This window comes from Hemibagrus wyckioides, linkage group LG20, assembly GCF_019097595.1.
Source record: "Hemibagrus wyckioides isolate EC202008001 linkage group LG20, SWU_Hwy_1.0, whole genome shotgun sequence".
NCBI lineage: Eukaryota > Metazoa > Chordata > Actinopteri > Siluriformes > Bagridae > Hemibagrus > Hemibagrus wyckioides.
This window is the reverse complement of record NC_080729.1, coordinates 6,266,385-6,288,621: the sequence shown is the minus strand read 5'-3', so window position 1 is coordinate 6,288,621 and position 22,237 is coordinate 6,266,385. Positions and strand designations below refer to the sequence as shown.

The window sequence follows — 22,237 nt, the reverse complement described above, 5'->3', positions numbered from 1 at the left end:
CTAAGCTACCACATCCCTTAGGGTCTGCTATTGCAACTATAAATTCTACAAATAAATAAATTTGTATTTATATATAAGCAAAAATGATTTACACTGTGGGCTGCACAGTGGTTTAGTGGTTAGCACTGTTGCCTCGCAGCAAGAGTTCACTTCCCGGGTTTGAACAGGCAGGGGCATTTCTGTGTGGAGTTTGCATCTCCCTGTGCCTGTGTGGGTTTACTCTGGGTACTCCAGTGTCCTCCCACAGTCCAAAAACATGTACATTAGGTTGATTGGTAATTCTAAATTGCCCGTGTGTGTGGTTTTCTGTCTATATCTGGCCCTGTGATGGACTGGTGACCTGTCCAGGGTGTACCCCTGCCTTTGTGCTCTCCAGCAGATCCCCATGACCCTAATAAGAAATAGACAATGGATGGATTTAGGCTGTTTATTTACTGTCTTAATGATAACCAGATATTAAATTAGAAAAATGTATTGAAATGAGGGACCGCATGAATGAGGTGTGTTGTGCAACAAGACACCTAGTCCAGCTTCTAACCTATGAGAGGCTTCAGCTGAGTCAAACTGAAGCATTTTGTGACCTAAGAGACAAAGGCATCACTATCGTCTGTTTCACCCTCCGTTAAAAGATAAAATATTGTTAAAGACATTTCAGCTAACGTAAAGATAGGTGTTAAAGCATGTGAGAACAAATAATGTTGAGAAGTGGCATATCTTTTGTACTTTTTTCATAACTGATATGATTGTAAACTAAACTGACAAGCAGTTTTTACTCTTTTTAACTATTTCTAGCCATTTTACATTTTACTGCTATTCGTAAAATCTCTGCCCAAGACATTCAATTATTCAAGAAAAGAAAGAACTGAGACTGATCAAGTCTCGCTTCTACTGCTGAAGATCAAGCGTGTATGAACATGATGAATGTCCAGCTAGTTGTTTGTAGGTCCATAGCTAAGTTCTTCTGGTAAACACAGTTAGCCAGCTAAGTTTAGTGTTGTGAAAGGTTGAGCATTCATTTATGAAAGCTAATACAGTAAGTAATAGATTTTCCTGTCCTTATAGCAGAATTGTTATCGTGTGTGTGTGTGTGTGTGTGTTCAATCCTCATGGCAGATGTTAAAGAGTTTAAAGATTTTAAAGGGTTTAAAGAACAAATGAAAGAATTTGTGTGAAATCTTTGCTTAATTAAAACCAAATGCCAAATGCCACATCAAGACGATGATGATATGAGGTTGATGGTGCTCTATACGATGAAACTCCCAGAGTCCATCTGAAAAACTGATCAAATATTAAACACCCGTAGAACCACTCTGTCACATCGATCCATCTACATCTGGTTTCTCATAGAATTTTAATACATGTGGCATGACATCACTGACCACTAAGATTAAAAAACAACAACAACACATATGGTTAGTTAGGTCAAGTAGCGTATGTAGGATAATTACGTCCTTAATATTTACACCGAGCGGCGGTTTTATGTAGAAATATTAGCATTATGTTTTATAGTCCAGAGAAACAAAAGTGTCCAAAAAACGACAGATCATTGAAAGTAAACGTGTTTATCGATCGCAAAATCGTTTTGCACATGATCACCTGAGATCGATTTTATCGAGATTTTACCCTAATGTCATTACTCAACACCATAATTCTGAAGATTCTGTCAAAAAACGCTCCATACCTTCTAGATTTTGAATTCTAGACTTGCCTTGAGTTAGCCTTTACAGCACTAATGCAATCCACTCTACATTTACACGCTCTCCTCTTCTTTCCTCTTGTCTAGTTTTTGGTGAAGATCTACATTCCAGCTTATATTTTGTCAATGCATCTCTGCAAGAGGTAGTGTTCTCCAGCACTACAGGGGCACTGGTGCCGTGTCCGGCAGCGGCCGTGCCCCCCGCTACGCTGCGCTGGTACCTGGCCACTGGGGAGGAGATCTACGATGTGCCAGGCATCCGACACGTGCACCCGAATGGCACACTGCAAATCTACGGCTTCCTCCCCTCCAGCTTTAGTAACCTAATCAATGACAACACCTACTATTGCACAGCAGAGAATCCGTCAGGGAAGATCAGGAGCCAAGACTTGCACATCAAGGCTGGTGAGTTTTTATGAAGCCATAATGGATAATTAACTTTTAATAATTAACATTTGCCTTATTGGTCAGAATAATCAGTTTAAGCAGTGATTGATATCTATGTAGTTATTGATACGGTCATCGAATGTTGGACGTCATCGGCAGGAAGGAATTAATGTTAAATCTATAATGAATTGAAAAATTATAGAAATGATTCCCCTTTGAGTCTGGTTCGTTTTTAAGGTTTTTTGTCTCACATTGTCTCAGGGAATGTTTTCTTGCTAATGTTACATCAGGCATGCTGATTAGGGATAATTATAAACTAAATTTTAAACTTTTGTAATTTTTAGTCTAAATTTTTAGATTTCTGTAAAGCTGCTTTGAGGCAAAATCCACCGTTAGATAAGCTCTATGCAATTAAAATGAAATTGAATTGAATATAGATATAATGTATAAAATACTGATATTTTAATTGATAACATATTAAATAAAATAATAAAAAAATATTTTTACAGCAGCAGTAATGATAATAATAATGTTATATTTTATATTTCCTTCTTTGAACAAAATGTATCATCTCAATGTATTGTTCATATTTAATAATCTATATTTATTAATATTATATAATATAATGAAGTAAAAACAAACTGGTGATCTAATGTTAATCTAAGATAACTATAAAGGAATGGACATGATAATAATGTAAAATAAACTGATCATATATATCTGTAAAAAGCTTGCATAGATTACTTACAAATTTCGCAGGGGAAGTTTATTTTCTAGAAATATTGCATACATTGTGTTATAGTGCTGGTATCTAACATCTGCCAATTATAATGATTTGTATCATGTTCCTATTAGAAAAGAATAAAAATATTATCATTAATCACAATCTTATTTAATTAACATTACTCAGTAAAGTCATGGTAAAGCAATATAAACAGCAAGACACGTTGAAAAATAATATTATTAACTAAGAATATAATTAAGAATTAAGAAAATAAAATGAACAAGGTAGCTTGAGAAACAATAAATGTTCTCTAAAATGGACTCATTTTACGTAAAAATTAAAAAATAAAATATAAATAAATAAATAAATAAATAGATAGATAGATAGATAGATAGATAGATAGATAGATAGATAGATAGATAGATAGATAGATAGATAGATAGATAGATAGATAAAAATAAAATAAAATAAAATAAAAAATTCAGTCCACTACTTCCTTGCTTCTTTGTTTCAGTATTTCGGGAACCCTACACGGTCCGTGTGGCGGACCAAAGAGTCATGAGAGGCAATACAGCGGTCTTCAAGTGCATTATCCCAGCCTCGGTAGAGGAGTACGTCACTGTTGTATCATGGGAGAAAGACACTGTCTCACTTGTCTCAGGTAAGAACGTAAACGCACATGAAATCATACAGTCGCACCATCACATCAGTTGTTGCTTGACTAGAAAGAGAATTTTTTAATTTAAGGTTTAAGACCTAAATTTCGTGGGAATTTTTGAAAATAATACCAATACAGCACTGTTACAATTTTCCTCAGGTTTCTTTTTTATCAGATATTTTTCACTAAAACATCCTGAAAATGAGGGACATTACCCTTCTCATCACACACACCTCACCGGGTTACTCCTGAAATTCAGTTGTTTTTTTTTTTGCCTGAATTCTGCATGAGCATGAGCATTTCATTAAAAACAAAAATCATAACAAATGAAAAGTTGGTACATTATTACAATATAGAAAGAAAATCTATATTATCATTTCCATTTGATATTCCATCTGATTAGTTAAGTTAATGGGGCTTTTTTGGTTTCTATTAGGTTTTATTTTACAGTAATATTTCAGTTTTGTTGAAAGTTTTAAAAACCAAAGCTAGAAATGTTTAGGCTTTTTACAAATCTTTATGTAGATTAAAATGTAAGCAAAATGATTGAAATGTAAGATGCAAATCAGAAATAATAATATAAATTATTTTATTATCATATATATATATATGTTATATATAAAGTAAATTTCATTTAACTGAATTAATGAACTACATTGATGCTAATAAAATGTATGATATTACTAATAAACTGTTTTTGATTACGTTTCAATACTATTTTTGATATTTCATACTATTTTGACACATTGCTGTAATATATTTATATATATATATATATATATATATATATATATATTTGTACTGTGGTTATAATTTATTTATATTTAATCTGAATGTCTGTCTGAAACACAAAATAAATCATTGTAAGCTAAGATTTCGAATACAAAAGTGGTATAAATTCAATAAAAAGGTATTTTAATAATTGTATCTTAACCCTTTTTACCAGTACACTGGACTTTCGACTTATGTGACATTTTCGTTCAGTATAAACATATGAATGCTAATATATCATGAGTCAGGACATTTTTACCTCTGCTTGGATAACCTTAGACAGACTATTAGTAGTTGAAGGTTAACACCTTCGAATTTTATATGATTATGATTATGTCCTTCTCAGGGAGATAAAACGGGTTTGATATCATCGTGAAGATTTAAACATTTGAGCCTAGGTTGAAAACAAATACTTATGAAAAACTACAAATTCTAAAAAGCCCTGAGTTTCTACTTTTATATGAGCCATTAAACCCCCACTGTGGAGTGTGACATGGCAAAAAAAAATTAATTGCTGAACACAGACATCAACAAAACATCAATTTTTTGACCTCTGGGAAAAAGCGTTAATTGTTTTTCATACTATTAGTGAAATATTAAGATTTTTGTCTAGAGGAATAAGCTCTAATGGGAATTGTGATAGAAAAATATCAGCGAGAATCAAGACAGTGGTGAGACCGGCCATGCTGTATGGTTTAGAGACAGTGTCACTGAGGAAGAGACAGGAGTCTCAGAGCTGAAGATGTTGAGGTTCTCTTTGGGAGTGACATGGTTGGACAGGATTAGGAACGAGTACATCAGAGGGCCAGTCAATGATGGACATTTGGGGGACAAAGTTAGGGAGGCCAGATTAAGATGGTTTGGACATGTCCAGAGGAAGGAGAGTGAGTATATTGAGAGGAGAATGTTGAGCTGCCAGGTAGGTATGTGGATGGAATAAATGAGGATATGAAGCTAGTGGGTGGAGGTGTTGAGGATGCAGAAGATAGGGATAGGTGGAGAGAGATGATTCGCTGAAGGGAAAAGCTGAAAGAAGAAGAAGCTCTAATGGGAATAGAAATGTATTGGATTTTAGATTGTTTGATATGATAGCTCTGTCTGCTCTACATGTGCATATATCCTAATTCTCATCCCCAACCCCGTCATCAGGGCTCATGGACATGGTTAGTTAAAATTATCAGATGCTTTAGTATGCTAGCATTACCACAGATCCTTTACTCTTGCACATATCAGAGTGCATTGCTTTACTGTACGTATAATGGAAGGCTTGTGTTTTTATTTTGTGGAAAATTAAAGACCAGTGTATAAGCTAGAGAAGAATCCATAAAAAAACTATAACATATTGCTTTCAGCGCTTCGTTTGCTTTCACATCCTCTGGATTATTATATAATATAATATTATATATTATAATTCTAATATTATATTATATCTTATATTGTTAAAAATATACGATTCGATTCTTAAAAAGTGAAACATCTTGATGGCTGCAGCTGCTGAGAAGGAAATGATTTTTTTTTAATGTGCAGGTTGTTAATCAGTGTTGCAGTGGAGCGTTTAATAGTGCGCCTTTAGAAATAAAAACTGCAACAACAACAACAACAAAAAGACTATTACTGATCCCATGAAATAAAAAGCTTTTATTCACTGCAAGATATCCAGAGTTAATAACGCAGGAGAAATAAATAGTAGGATTATGTAATTACCGTATGCTACTTTAATTAGGATGCAGCGCTAATCAGACGGCTAGTTAGCGCCGCTCCCGTGGTTGGAACCAAAAGATCATCTGTAACAACAGGGATCTAAAATCCAAAATGGTCCTGTGTACTCAGTCTACAATTCTATTATGATCTAAAAATAAATTCTTCTTGCTGTGCTAGTTTTTCCTAGCCGATTGTTAAGCAGTGTTCTGTTTGGGGTCATTTTGCTGATTTCCTGAAGTAATAGGTAGTTATTAGATTTGTTAGCGTACATTTGGGCAGCTGTTGGCTTTTCACATGACTTCTTAGAGAATTTGGTTCATAGTGAGAAAATGATACTCAGTATTTTTCTATGGTTCAAAGATTGAGTGGTCAGTGGGAGACGGTTGGGGGTTTTCTGCGCAGTGCAACAGAAAAGCTTTCGCTTTATCGTCGCGAGGGCTGTGGGGTTGAATTATGATGATGACACAGCTATCTGGGATTGTTAGATCGAAAGAGGAAAATTATTTGATATAGCCTGGGTGATATGGATGGCGTACGTACTGTCCCCGTCTCCCTTTAGCTATTCCTGGGGGTCTGTTAACTCATGTATGTGGAAGAGGGCAGAATGCGACTTCCTTCAGTTGTATTTGAAAAGGCAGCTGTGATGAAAAGATACGGCGGTTCATCATCTCTCGTTGGTAGCTGTCATGTTAGCTGGCTGACCAAATTAAGACAAAAAAATCCATCGACGGTCAACAGCGCATCTTCTTGTTGCTGGCAGTAAATGTAATAGGAATGATATTTCTCCTGCCTTCATTTGAGGTCCATATTATTCACCATGTCTAAAATGTCAAGGCCATTACAGTGAACCAAATTTGGAGACTCAAACAAAACTTAGGCAACTAGCTGCTTGCGCAAGCTAGGTCTAGAATAGTGGTGAATCGCTTTGTACAGATCTTGGACGTAAATCTATTAAAAAAATTAAATCTATTAAATCCGTATTAATTATGTTGTTGTTAAATATCTTGAAACACTGCCGCGATATCGACCCATTAACATTATACAAAATTGCTGGAGATGCTAAAACACAATGAGACAATGTTACACGGTTCTAGTCCAGTCTTAAGCCGCTAGTCAAATAAACCAATCGAATCCATCATTTCTAATTCTGCTTAAAGCACAGACAATATTTCTCACTCAGATGCATAGACAGGATAAAATATTCATCTCCTCAGTTACTCTGGCATAAATCAGCATTTAGAACGGACGACACGAATTATCCAGCCGTACAATCCCTCTGACGCTGGTGATTTTCCAGCAAATCATGGAGAAGATGAAATGCATAATTACATGGCCGGGCTTGTCTTAATTAATGAAATGTGATTGAAAATATAATTACAATATGAATTACCTCTCAAAATAAGGACTGCTTAGTAGTCATTTGAAGCCGAGGCCCTGCTTTAAATGTGAATGAACAGAATCTAATGATGCCACTAACTTACCATTAACCTGTCATGCATTTAAAAACCGAGCGCGATGGGCGCTTTCGAATTCACGGCCACGCGCCTGTCTCCCGCCCCTTCTCGGGCTTTTGATAAACAATTGACCATGCTAATGAAGAGATGAAAGGACCTGCAGGTGAAAGGGATGTGTGCGCTTTCTGTTTGGAGTTTCCTGTGTGTTGTGTGCAGTCTAATGCATCTCACAGGTTGCTTTATTTTGTGGCATAGGAGCTGAATATGGAAAGGCAACATCTCTCTCTTTTCCTTCTCTCTCTCTCTCTCTCTCTCTCTCTCTCTCTCTTTCACCTTTATTTGCTGCCCTTTGTGGCTTTTGTTCTCCAACTCATCCATTTGATCTGGTTTATTGTGCCGGGTTGGATGATGCAACATGAGTATTGATGGGGTTTTTTTTGTTGTTGTTGTTTAAAATGGTGGATCCTGGATCAGTATATCAGATGAAAATGAAACCTCTGGGACAACATTTCTTTTTCTTTTAATGTTCATTCAGTAAATGATTAACATTACACAACCTTTTTCGGACTCGCTGTCCACTTTATTAGGAACACCTGGAAATTTGCGTGTTTATCTAGTCAGCCATTTATGTGGCAGCAGGATATTGATAAAAAAAAAAAAATAACGCAGACATGAATGAAAAGTTTCAGTAAAGGTCCGATCTCTGCGACAAATCAAGGGCATGGGTTGTGGAACGAGAAGAGTATTTTTCTGGGAATTTTATACACAACGGTCTGTAGAGATTACATAGAATGCTTCGGGGAAAAAAAACCCAAGACAGAGGAAAATAGCCAGATTTCTTTGGGCTGCTAGGATACTGTAACTCCAATAATCACCCATGACACGCAGAAAACCATCTCAGCATACACAAAACATAGAACCTTGACGTGGATATGGTTTTTGTAATATTTACGTTGAATGTTGCACGTATACTAGTGTACATCATAGACCGTACTGAAACTATCCCACTTATGTCCAGCAGTTTACTAGGTTAAGTAAACTTGAACATGGCATTGATTATATAGGTATTTGTTTTTGTTTCTCATGCATATAAAATGCACTGGAAATAAAATGGCTCATAGGGGGGCCATGCTAATCATTGTTTAAATCGATTTATTTCGATCGATTCATTTATTAGATCGATTTGGACTGGTTGTAATGTCTCAGCACTCTCTTATCAGGCAGGGAAGCAAACACATGTTGAAAATATACGAAACGTCGAAGCGAAATCTTCACCTCTTCTGCAGTGTCATAGCAGGCACAGTCTACACATTGGTTTGTTAATTCTGCACCATTTCTGAAATGGGAGAGCCATCTGGACGTGTTGTTGCTGTCTCAACATGGATGTGTTAATTAACAACACACTTTCTTTTTATTTTTTATTTTTTGGTCTTATCACTATTTCAGCAAAGTAGTCTTCTGTATTCGACGACGAGAAAGAATCTGACCGTGCAAAAAGTCAAGAAATAAAAAAAGAAACTAACTTTTAAACAAAGTTTTAAACTAGAAGATAAATTTCCTTTATTTCCTATAATCACCTTCTTCTCACAGATATACACTATATTGCCAAATGTTTTTGGACACCCCTCCAAATCATTGCATTCAGGTGTTCCAATCACTTCCATGGCCACAGGTGTATAAAATCATGCAGACCGCTTCTACAGACATTTGGGAAAGAATGGGACGCTCAGTGAAATTAAGCGTGGTACAGTGATAGGTTGTCCATTCGTGAAATTTCCTCACTACTAAATATTCCACAGTCAACAAAACTCAGCTACGAAGTGGTAGGCCACATGCTGAGGTGCACAGTGCGCAGAAGTTGCCAATAGCTACAGCCTTCTCGTCCAACCTCAGTGCCTGACCTCACAAATGTGCTTCTAGAGGAATGATAAAAAAATTCCCATAAACACACTCCGAAACCTCGTGGAAAGCCTTCCCAGATGAGTTGAAGCTATTATAGCTGCAAAGGGCGGGGCAACTCCATATTAAACCCCATGTCCCAAAACTTTTGACAACATAGTGTAATTCTCCCTAAATTTAATTCAGTTTAAAATAAATAACCTAAGCCCTGTGATGGACTGGCGACCTGTCCAGCAGATCCCCGTGACCCTAATTAGGAATAAAGCAGGTATAGAAAATGGACGGACCTACATGACATTTCTTTATTATTCACTTCTGCATTGGAATGTATTGGTACCCTATACAGGATGTCCTCCATATTTTGCCCTGAGTCTCATGGGGTAGACCTGAGGTTCCCTGTGACCCTCTGTAGGATAGCGGTACAGAAAAAATGGATGGATGGATGGATGGATGGATGGAAAATTATTCATTACAGGGTGAAACCAGGGAGCTTAATGAGGATGAAATCTAATTCTGATCACTTGGTTATCAGAGCAGATAAAAAAGCAGGTACTAGTGCATCGACTCTAGTGTTCTAAACATGAACCAGCTCGCCTTCTGTAAAAGATCTAGAACCTCTGTTGCGGTTTATCTAATCACATGCATTTATGTAAATGATTTAGCTGAAGGCAGCTCATCAGAACAGACATTTAGCCACAGGGCAGGACATATTAGTTCAGAAAGTGTTTCCCTATTTTATAGTCTGATTAGCAAACAGACAACCTAGCTTACACTCTTAAGAAAAGAGGTTCCTTGGAGTTCTATATAAAATGATAGAACCCAGGGGCCAGTAGAACCTTTTCCTCCAAACGTGGCTCGCTTGAAGAGCAATGAGCCTTTAATATTAAGATGATTCTTGTAATTCAGAGAGTGCTAAGCTACAATCAGTGCCATTCCTTTTTGGAATTTTATTTATATGTAAATGTTGCTGTGAGATTATTTTATAAAATATAATGAATAAATAAAATATTTACAAATTATATATCTTAGAAAAAATGATTATTAAAGTTGTGAAATAATTAAAACACTTAAATAAAAGAGGAGGAGTTTCACTGTTCTCAATATTATTTGCATTTTTTTTAAATGTTTTTGTTAAAATAAATGTATATTGTCTTTGAACTTGCTGTATTTTCTTGTTTAAATTTGATATAATAATAATAATAATAATAATAATAATAATAATAATAATTTTATTTATTTATTTATTTATTTATTTATTTATTTATTTATTTATTTATTTATTTATTTATTTATTTATTATATTTCAACCCCTAATTTTTTTTTATTCACATTCAAAGTAGACTGGAATATTTATTTATTCATTTTTTTAAACCAAAGGACACAACCGACCATTCCAGATTTTTATTTATAGTAATAACCACATCACTTTATGGTTAAGCATTAAAACCTTAACTGTTGTCACTATTCAGCCATGATGATATCCGCTCTGGATTTTGCTCCAGCAACCCTCCCTTCACTGGTCATTATTTTAACTGATGCTGTCTGCAGTCAGGCTCAGCTGTTACACAGCCCATTGCACAACCCCAGCTTTGGCATTTGGCCACAAACATAGTGGATATGAAGCATGGAACACAGGTACTGGCAGCATAGTTTGCTAGAGGAAATAGAGGAGTGAGGAGTCCTAACAGAAATGTTTTCATCACTGCGCGAGAGACAGTGGATTTGTGCACTCGCAGACCAAAGTCAGCACAACCTTGAACAGAGAGCGAGAGAGAAAGAAGCCACAGAAATAAGCTCTTTATTGCTCCTTGCTCAGCCAAGAGTGACACACACACACACACAGCAGACAAGGCGGCACTCGGCAACTGGATGCTGTGCAGCACGAGTGCATGAGGCCAGAATATTTCTGCTGTAAATAAGACACACCATCGACTGCACCATACAGGCACCAGTGTTACTTTTACATTCTCATTCTCTCTCTCTCTCTCTCTCTCTCTCTCTCTCTCTCTCTCTCTCTCGTTCTCTCTCCTTTCCTCCCAACCTCTGTGCCTCCCTGTGCTGGCAGGCTTGGAAGTAAATTAGGTCAGGGCTCAAGGAGAAAGCGTGATCTCGCCGTAAACAGCAGCGCCGCAGCCACCAGCCAAGAGTCACTAATTCATTAAACAATGCACACATTAAAAACAATCAGATTCACATGCACAATATATATAGAAAGATTGGAGTACGAAAGTATGTTGATATAAAAGAAATGATAAAATGGTGATGACCCGGAAAGCTGGGAAAATTCAACATGGCAAATCTGATTGCCCCCCCCCGCCCCTTTTGAGGGAATTGTCAGAAATAATCGCAGAAAATAATTATGCCTAATATTTCTCTCATAAAAAAAGAATTCTAAATATACACAAAGAAATGATTATCTTCTCAATATCCAGGAACAAGTATGAGCTTGTTATTGCAATTGAGCAAATATGAAGGGGAACAAAAAAAAAATCACTTTCTTCTCCATAGCCTTGGAAAAATTCTTCAATGCAAAAAGAAATGGTCAGATTTGTTTTTGCGAAGAACATTAAACTGCGGTTGATATAGCCGATGTACGTGAAAAAGGCTAAAAAAAACAAAAAAAGTGAGGAAAAAGAGATAGGTGAAAGGCAGGAGGTATAGAGTCCAAACAAAAAAACCTGACTCAAAAAATCAGTGCTGCCTTTGTGCATCATTAGGAATGAAGAATAGAACTGGGAATACAAGGAAACAAAGGGAGTGAGAGAGTGAGAGAACAATAGAAAAGAGATGGTAGGATTTGGATTTTGCCTCAAAAAAAAAATGGTGTACCTCAAGGAACTATACTTAGGATCCTCAAGGATCCAGATCAGGTTTGTGGTTGATATTCTTAGCTGTAATGCAATTTCGTTAAGACGGAGAATTGCTTTGCGCCGCTAAATAAAGATACGCAATACGTCATGCTTGGCAATTAGGATGGAAATGATTACAGAACACTGTGTGTAGGCCACTAGGAACTCTGTGTTAATCTTTAATAAGCACTGATGGCTTTATGGAATGTTGCTGTTTGGCAGTGCATGTTAAAGCAGGACTTTCCTGGCTTATGGATTAAACCCCACCGGTGTACTGGATACAGTCCAGAGCCCAAGATGGCAGCACTCCAACCGTCAGATTAGCAATAAGTGTGGCACGAGCTAATTATGGCTAGAACAACCAATTAATTTCGGTTTATAAACTCCTGTAAAATTTCGGGCTGGTGTTTACCTCTGCGCCGGGGTCAGCCGTGCTCACCTCTGTAAATGGAGAGGGTAAGTGACAGGTGTTCTGGGCCAAGGTGAAATCTTTCCATATGTTGTTTCCAACATGGAGGGAAAGAGAGGGGGGATAAAAAGAGCACAGGTGGTTCTGGGGAGCGATCAAAAGCAGCGTCTGATGTTACCTTGAAAGCATGCGGTGCAAAATAGCCTCAATCAGGAAAAGGAGTTCTGTTCTATCGAGTACATGTCAGACAAATCCGAACCTAGCGAGGCGAAAAGGAAATTTTCTTTCTTTTATAAATTAAGAGGATGCCTTCGGACCTTTGAACCTAATAACCCGGGCACGAATCTATTAAAATGAATGCTGATGTTTAAATGCAGCATAAATTTGGATTTAAAACTGAAGTGGATATAATAAAAATGGTTTAGAAAAAAATACCAGAGGTTGAAATGGAAGCTCTGTCAGCTAAACCTTAGACATCAGATTATAATGCAGCTGTAAATTTTGTTTTAGCAAAAAAAATTTTAAATAAATTTAGTTGGTCGTATTTTCCAAAATATAAACAATAAACAAACTAATAGTCTACCCTGATATCAGGCAGTTACTAAAGATTGCCACAGGTTTTTCTAATTTTTTTTATTGAATGTACAGTATTTTGAAACAAAAATCATAGCGTTTCTGAATTCTCGTACCTTTTTGCAGCGGTGAGAAAAGAAAAAAGAAAGACATAAGGAGAAAAAGTGGGTGAGTGAAAGCGTAGGGAAGTGAAGTAAACGATTGCCGACTGTCGCATGTTAATGCTGATAAACAAACTTATTTGAGCTTCGTTTCTGAGAGCGCTGGTTTGCTCTCCTGGGAAAACCTAAACCTCACACTACGTTTTCTGTTTTGCAATAAAATTAAAAGTGTATCAGGATTCGAACAGGATGTCTGTTCGATCTAAACAATGTGTATTCAGGTTACATCCATAGACTCCATGTAACCTGATCCAGATGTTGATATTCGATACCATTCAGCAGCCACGTTGTGTGCAAGCTACGTGAACGTGATTCAGGTATCAGTGCTTAGGACAAAACAACTGGCTCGGCAGTTATCATGGGATTGTGGCAGCTTAGTGGTTAAAGCATTGACCTACTGATCGGGAGGTGTTGAGCTCAAATCCTGGATCCACTAATCTGCCACTGGTGGGCCCCTGAGCAAGGCCCTTACACTCAGCTGTATAAAGAAAATGAATTAAGTTGTTCTGTATAAGGCCAAGTGCCAGAAAAGTAAATGTTATCAATGCAGCTATTAACCTGCCAGGAGGAATCCAGCTGTTAACTACAAAGTAATGTTATGCAAAATCAGAGCCTGTGGTCATAAGTATCCTATAATACCTTCAGTGTTGTTTGTATATTTTAACTGAATGACTTAAATCCGTGTTTTGATTCTGACTCTCGGGTTATTGTCTGTGTGGATTTTCTCTACATGTCTGGGTTTCTTCTGGGTTCTCTGGTTTCTGCTCAGCTCCTAAAAACTCTAAATTGGCCCGAGCTATTAATTAGCATGTGAATGTGTTTTTGCATGGACTGGCCTTGGTATTCAGGGTATATTCCAGCCTTACATCCAATGTATATTACATCCTGGTTATGCTCCGGGTTCAAAAAGGCCCTGACAATGGAAAAAAAAAAGAGTGGTTAGTGAAGATCAGAGCTGAACACCCAAACATACCCATAGGCACATGTATATTTTCCTTACTCAGGCATTCTACTGCTGTTATTAGCCCTTTTTTTTTACTAGATCACTGATCTTCTATTATGCCAGCAGTGCTTATGGGACATTTTTAATGAGTATAAAGAAATCAATTATTTTATTGCCACAAGCCTGATATGAAATAATCAGGACGCTGTTGGCTTTCAGTGTGAGATGTTTTGACTTCTGTTGGGGTAACCTTACACCGAATTTTAGCCGTTGAAGATGACGGGTTTCAGAAAGGGGTTTGATATCAACATTTACTTTGAACATCCGTCCATCCTCTATACCCACTTTATTCCTAATTAGGGTCACGAGGATCTGCTGGAGCCTATCCCAGCACACCCTGGACAGGTCACCAGTCCATCACAGGGCCACACATATAGACAGACAACCACACACAGGCAGTTGTTGAAATTACCAATCAACATAATGTACATGTTTTTGGACTGGTGGAGGAAGCCTGAGTAAACCCACGCAGGCACGGGGAGAACATGCAAACTCCACACAGAAAGGCCCCTGCCTGTTCGAACCTGGGATTCAAACCCAGGACCTTCTTGCTGTCAGGCAACTGTGCTAACCACTAAGCCGCCGTGCTGCCTGATGGAGTCATTTGTGTGGACAAAACATCATTTTGGGGTTTTTTTTGGGGAACTTTTCTATTAAAATATCGGCCCTAGTAGGCTAGGTAAAAACAAAAATACTAATGAAAAACTAAAGATTCCTAAATCCCTGAGTGTCTAATTTCATATAAACCACCACTGTGAAGTGTGACATGACCAAAGATATTCAATGTTGAACATGGAAACAACAAAACAGGTCTATTTTCTGGCCTTTGGGAAAAAAAGTTAACTGATGTAATTCATGGTGTGTTCACACTTGATTCATAGACATATTTAGGTTCTTATGAATCCGGAATTCATAATGCATTTGTAACATATTTCTAGCATTTTAAATAATTAATAATGTCTGACCCAAACCTGTAAAAGTCCTTGTAAGAAGTTACAAAGCCTGAGTCTAAGAATATTACACACTAAGCATTATAACACAGATAGCCTTATGAACAGATATCACCTGCTATATAACCTTATGACATTATGAAATCATACCATGCTTATATGAGAAGTTATTATTGATAATATTTAAGACTTTAGACTCTATAATGTATAGCATTGTAATAAGATCATGTGTAAGTTACATAAATGGATTTAAAATGCATTAGGAAGAACCCAGGATTCATAAGTGTTCATAACCTAAATCCTTAATAATCTGAAGTAAATTTATCTCGAATTTTACTTCAAGCATTTAAAGCACCTTAACATATATAAAAATATATCTAAAAAAGAAAAAGCATGGTGGTGGATGCATGTGAGCTGTGTTTTTCAGGGTGTTTGTTTGTTTGGTAAAAAAAACAAACAAAAAGGAAGTAAAGGAAGTGCTGTACAGGAAGTGCACCTTAACACAGTCAAATAAGTATCTAAAAAAACATGGCGGTGAATGCATTTGGCTTTTGTTTTGCCAGTGGTTTGTTTGTTTGTTTGTTTGTTTGTTTGTTTGTTTGTTGAAAACAACAATACATAAAACAAAAAAAACAACAACAAAAGGATGGCGGGGGCAGCTGACGATCTGTGTTGTAAAGGAAGTGCATCTGTTGCAAGTGTTGTAAAGGAAGTATCTAAAAGAAACATGGTGGTGGATGCATCAGGTCCTTTTTGTTTCTCTGTTTGTTTGTGTTTGTTTTTTAAAAAACAACAACATAAAAAAACATTTTTTTTGCTGTATAGGAAAGTGCAAAATGATTCGCTCTTCCATGTTTTCCTGTAGGAGGGTTTAAATACCTTTTCTGTTCATCTTTATTGCGTTTGCAACGTATGGGAAGTGACCCATACTGACCCACATCTTCCTTTAAAATGAAGCGTTTGCCTCCGTTGTCAGACGTTACACATTAATGTTCAGACAGATAGATAGATAGATAGATAGATAGATAGATAGATAGATAGATAGATAGATAGATAGATAGATAGATAGATAGATACAACTTTATTGTCATTGCAAAGTACAGGTTTTAATAACCACACTGCAATAACTATAGTCAGTATGAAATAACCTTCCATCTTTTTCATACACAATATTAGTCATCAACCTTAGTGACCTTATTACCTCCCCTCGCTCCCTCTTTTACTTTTCTCTTGACACTCGCTTTTCCCTGAGGCCATTTACACACACACACACACACACACACACATACACCCATCGTCCTGTGAAGGTCGGGGGATCCGGGATGCTCTGTACTGGCTCCATTTTGTATTACGTTCCTCACGAACTCCATCATTTTTCCTATTCAATTCCAGTGAGTGAAATTCAGCCAGAAAGGATTTCTCATCACGCTTTTAGGTTACACGTGTTTTAGGCACCAGCGTATTTTAACCTAGCTTTACCGCTGCGGTATTTGAATGAATCGATTTGATGGAATAGTTTTGAATTAAAGAGCATTTAACACACATGTGTGAAGTTTGTGCTTTTACTCTTACCTCATGAAACGTTGCACCAAAATTTCTTTTATCAGTATGCAGATGGGAGTCTGTAAATTCTTTGGGCTACAGAAAATACAAAGTCTTTTTTTAAAATATATTTTAATGCTCAGTGTGTCATTTATTTATTTTTTTCTATCTGTTGCTTAGGGTTTTTTTTTTTTTATTTTACGGTTTTTGACACAAAAGTGACAATCAAGTTAAAAAACAAACAACAACAAAAACAACAACAGTAAATCCCCCTTCAGAAAAAAACCTATTTAATAGAATAAAATAGAATAGAAAATATTATATTATAGTTTTATATTATAAATAAAAAAAAAAACTATAATGGAAATGCTTTTACTAAAAATGATCCAAAAAGGTATAGCAAAATATGAAAGATAAACTGAGTGTGCTCCTTAGATATACAGTATAAAGCAGTTAGTAAGCAGTTGAATTTTGGTTTCTTGGAAATATAATAATTCCCAATAAAGAATCTTTTTGTTTTCCATGGAAATACTTTTACGGCAATTGACTAGTATAGCACATAATTCCAACTCTATACATTCATATTATACACTACCAGTCAAAAGTTTGGACACACCTTTTAATTCAATGTTTTTTGTTTAGGGATTTATTTTCTACATTCTAGGACAATACTGGAGATTTCAAAACTATGAAATGACACACATGGACTTCAGTAATCCATATGTAATGACAACAAAAAACAGTCCGTTGTTATTTTAAGACACGAAGGTCAGGTGTTCTGGAATAGTTCTTTGCAAGAACAGTATTGTCAAGTGCATTTTGCAAAACCCATCAAGCACCATGATGAAACTGGCTCACATGAAGACCATCCCAGTAAAACAAGACCAAAACTGACCTCTGCTGCAGAGGAGAAGTTCATTTAGAGTGACCAGCCTCAGAAATCGCCAATTAACAGCACCTCAGATTAGAGGCGTTATGAAGGCTTTACAGAGCATCAGTAGCAGACATATCTCAATATCAACTGCTCAAAGGACATTATGGTGGATTTCGGCCGCCTTCAGCATTGTTTTACACTGTAGAAAGAAATAAACATCAGGAAAGACCGTGGAATTAGAAAGTGTGTCCAAACTTTTGACTGGTAGTGTATATCATTTAATTATCTCTAATATTCTAATAATATTACTCTAAAAATTCAGATATCATAAGCTTGAAGAATAAACCTTGACATATGCAGTCATGATAAAAAATTCCCGACTCCTGGGTGTTGGAGCTTCATCAGCCAATCAGACGGCTTCCCAGTGATGGTACACTTTAGTCAGAGAGTGAGAGAGTGCTATTAAAGCACAGCAGAGTTCATAATTGGCATCACACGTAGCTATAAAAACTTGTGCTATTTGTTGTGTCTGGAAAAGATGTGTTAAAATGACAAAGAGAGCGAGAGAGTGAGAGAGAAAGAGAGAGAGAGAATCTGCACCCCTCCCTTACTTTTTGCTGTGCTTTTTTTTCCTCCACCAGACCTCCTAAGGCAGGTGTAAATGTTATCTGTTTCTCTAAGACACAATTCAGCATCATATTTTCCAGGACATATTGCTGATTCCATGCTCCAGATTTGGTTAGTAAGGCAGCGGTTTCAGGTCAGTAAACAACTCCTTGTAACTAATAACATCTGCTTGCATCTTTCACAACTTCTGCATAAGCTACCTCATAGTTACAAAGAATTGATATCAACCATACGGGTTGTAGTTTTTCACTTTAAACAGCCCTCGTATTTTGCTCTTGTCTTCTGCTGAAGTACGGCTGTCATTAAAAACAGAACGTCAGTTTGTCCTTCGGTGGAGCTCGCAGCTTCAGGAGACACATGACAATAAACAGAATGGGGTGAGAGAGAGGGAGGGAGAGAGTGTGTGTGAGAGAGAGAGTGACAGACAGAGAGAGAGGGAGGGAGGGAGGGAGAGAGAGAGGATGGAGGGAAAGAGAGATGAGGTAGAGAGAGAGAGAGAGAGAGAGAGAGAGGATGGAGGAAAAAGAGATAGCTAGAGGGATAAGAGAGAGAGAGAGAGAGAGAGAGAGAGAGAGGGAGTAAGGAAGAGAGAGAGAGAGAGGAGGTAGGGAGAGAGAGAGAGAGAGAGAGAGAGTAAGGAAGAGAAAGAGAGGATAGAGGAAAAAGAGATAGATGGAGGGATAAGAGAGAGAGGAGGGAGGGAGAGAGAGAAAGAATTGAGGGAAAGAGAGAGGAGGGAGGGAGAGAGGGGGTTAAGGGAGGGTGGGAGAGAGAGAGAGAGAGAGAGAGAGAAAATGAGACAGAGAGAGAGAGGAGGGAGGGATGGAGAGAGAAAACAAGACAGAGAGACAGAGGGAGGGCGAGAGAGAACGACAGAGAGAGGATGGAGGGAGGTACAGAGCGAGAGAGAGAGAGCGAGAGAGAGAGCAGGGGCTCCCGTTTTCCTTCTGGAGTAATTAAGTGGAAGTGTGGCAGGCAGCTTGTCCTGAGCGTGCACTAGCTCAGCAATAAGCCAGGCTCTTGAAGAAGCTCTTTTCAAATCAAATAGTCCTCTGGCTAATGTATGATTTCTCAGTATTCAGCAATGTAGCAGCTTCAGATTCCCTGTACGTCTTGTTCCCAATCTCTTAATTGTTACGTTCTCTACCAGGGAGTCATGTCCAAACCCCGTTCTTCAGGTTGTTGTTTTATTCCACCTCCCCATATGACTGATGGCTTAGAAAACAGACAGTGTCACCGGGCCCAGAGCTCTCAGCGCCATTAGAACCCAAGTTAAATGATGACCACACCAGTATCTGGAATATATCAGCATCCCCGTGTACGCTGAGGATTCAGTGATGAAGCAGCTCGAGGCTTCATGGGTCTTGGAGGAAGCACATAAGTACACCTTCATCCTCCAAACACTCTCTCTAATGACCGGGTTTAAAAAGAAATGTGTTCAATATGTAAGGAAAGTAGATAATCATTGATAGGGTACAGATTTCTTGATTTCACATTTATGGAAGGAATTAAAAATCCTCAGGACAGAAGATTTAGTTGTTTCTCAGTACAATTACAAGCTGCAATAACATCAAGTTAACAAAATATCCATAGGCAGGAGAGAGAGAGAGAGAGAGAGAGAGAGAGTGTATGACTGTTTATAGCTGGTATAATATAAGTGATAACAGGAACTAACTTGTTTTGCTGACTTGCTGAGTTAGAATGTATTTTGTGTCATTTATTAATAAGTAATAATTAATAAATAAAAAACCTTTCTAGTATTCGTTGTGATATAAGAGGAATAAAACACATCATGTGCTGAAAATAATGAAGCTCAATGTGGTAAGAGTTACATGCAGGGCTGCAGCACACCCCCTTATCATTTCCTGTCCAGCACACCCTGTCCTTGGATAGTAGCTGTAGTAATCCGGTGGAGAGCTGGATGGCTGGGGAGTGGGAACTGTCAGGTGTCCAAATTTCGGATAGAAACGTGGAATAAAAATAGCCTTGCTGTCTAACCCAGTGTGTAGAGGTGTGTATCGTAGACATGGGGCATTTTGACTCTCTTGCAATGGCACATTTTTTTTATATTCAATGAAGAATGTAAGCCTGAGTGCGTCGCAAATTTGTGTCTGTCGAGGCATGGTATTTTAGCTAGTGCGTAATACGGTAAAGCTACAAGGTGAGCAATGTCTTATGTGGCATGGAACTACAACAATGATCACGAGAACACAGTAACGCTACCTGCTACGGAGGGAGCTTCCAAGATCTGCTGCATAGCTTCGCTGATTCTCAGATGTTTGGGGCCAAATGACGCCAAATGGACATCATGTGACCCCAAACTTGTAGAAGCAGCAGCAGAAGAAGACTCTATACTGTATTAACTGGATAGATGCGTATTGTATCGTGCTGGTACTTATGTGTAAAATGAGTATTCCTTTCCACTGGCATACCAGTCGAGGAGGAAGGGCCGTATTATTATATGAAACCCCTATTTTGGGAACTCCTGTCATAAATAATGAATGCACTGTGATACGAGGTGAAGTTTAGAGGAATCTGAATTTGCTGTGCAATTAGTCCTAGCTTTAATTCAGATCGCAGGTTTATGCTCAAAATACATTTCTATAGTAATGACTCGTTCAGAAGGACTTGGATACCAAACGCTCTGTCTAATGTTGACTAATTCAGAAAAATAAATCTGTTAAGATTTATGGATGATACACCTTATCAGTTATAAAAGCTAAAACGTATGTTGTGGGATTTGTAAACGAAAACAATGACCGTATTTGCTGGGATGTAAGGGGATCAGGGTGGTAAGAGGAACATCACACCACAACCTGTTGTCCTTTATTCCTTATGTCCTGTTTAGCACCACCTGAATATTCAAGGTTCGAGATTCAAAGAACTTTATTAATCCCAGGTGGAAGTTGCGGAAAGAGAGAAAGAAAGAAATATATACTATGTACACGGGGAAAACTGAAAAGAAAGAAAAAACAAGTGAAAAGAAACTGTAAAATAGAATAAATGAGTACAGATGCTGTACAGATAGTAGTGTAGAACTGTAAGGGATTATAAATCGATGATCATTTTTAATAATTGGTGTAATAGTTATAGTTATAGTTATAGTTATAGTTATAGTTATAGTTATAGTTAGAGTAAATGCTTTCTTGATTATAAGTCCATTGTGGCAGCATTACAGCAGAGATTTACGGTAAATTAACGGTCAGATGAAGCCACTGTGTCAGCCCGGCACTGAGAGGGTCCAAATGTTCCCTTCTTAAGTGTGCAGCAGCAGTGATTAGTGCTCATTCCTGGGTTAATTGTGGGGTTACTGGTTCAGTGCGATTCCACATGAGTCTATTCACACACAGACGGTGCAGGCCTGTAATCACCCTCCTCGCCCCTCTGCATTCACTCCTGTTAATGTCAGGAGTGCATCACTGACAATGTGCGCAGTTCTGCGTAATAAAACTTTTGTTTGCAAGGAATACAATCCGGGGCTGCGTGCAGGCAATGCTTCATTCTCAGAATCAAACGAGGTTTGGTTATGGAAAGAAAATATTTAACGTTGTCTTTAAAATGTTAAAAGACCCTTCTTCCATGACTGGGATCGCTTAGAGCCATTCGAGGCTGCATTTAAAGTTCATCCTCGGAGGCACCCTATGGAGAAGTCCACTATATGGAGAAAATTCCTGAACCTCAGTAAAACATGATTTCTTTACGGCTGTAGAAAGAAAGACATGAACATCTTGGATGACAAGGGGGTGAGTCAACTTCTCCTTTAGTATTACCTGTCTGCTATATGACTACAGGCAACATGCTTTACTGAAATCCCTATACTCCACAAATGAGAAGAAACCATGCCACTGCCACCACACCCTACCCTCGCTATTAATCATACTTCTAGCTCAATGCCAATTAAGTGAATCACACTTCATTAGTCTTGTTTGAATGGATCCCATATGTGAGATTCCACAACA

The 22,237-nt window shown here is 37.6% G+C and overlaps 1 protein-coding gene across 1 annotated transcript in view; it reads left to right on the top strand.

Moving 5' to 3' along the window:
* dscamb (Down syndrome cell adhesion molecule b) overlaps positions 1–22,237 on the top strand; it is a 133,452-nt gene that overhangs the window by 19,971 nt on the left and 91,244 nt on the right. The window contains exons 2-3 of the mRNA XM_058418997.1: positions 1,784–2,101; positions 3,322–3,468. Coding sequence (XP_058274980.1) covers positions 1,784–2,101; positions 3,322–3,468 — 465 coding nt within the window. The remainder of the gene's footprint in view (positions 1–1,783; positions 2,102–3,321; positions 3,469–22,237) is intronic.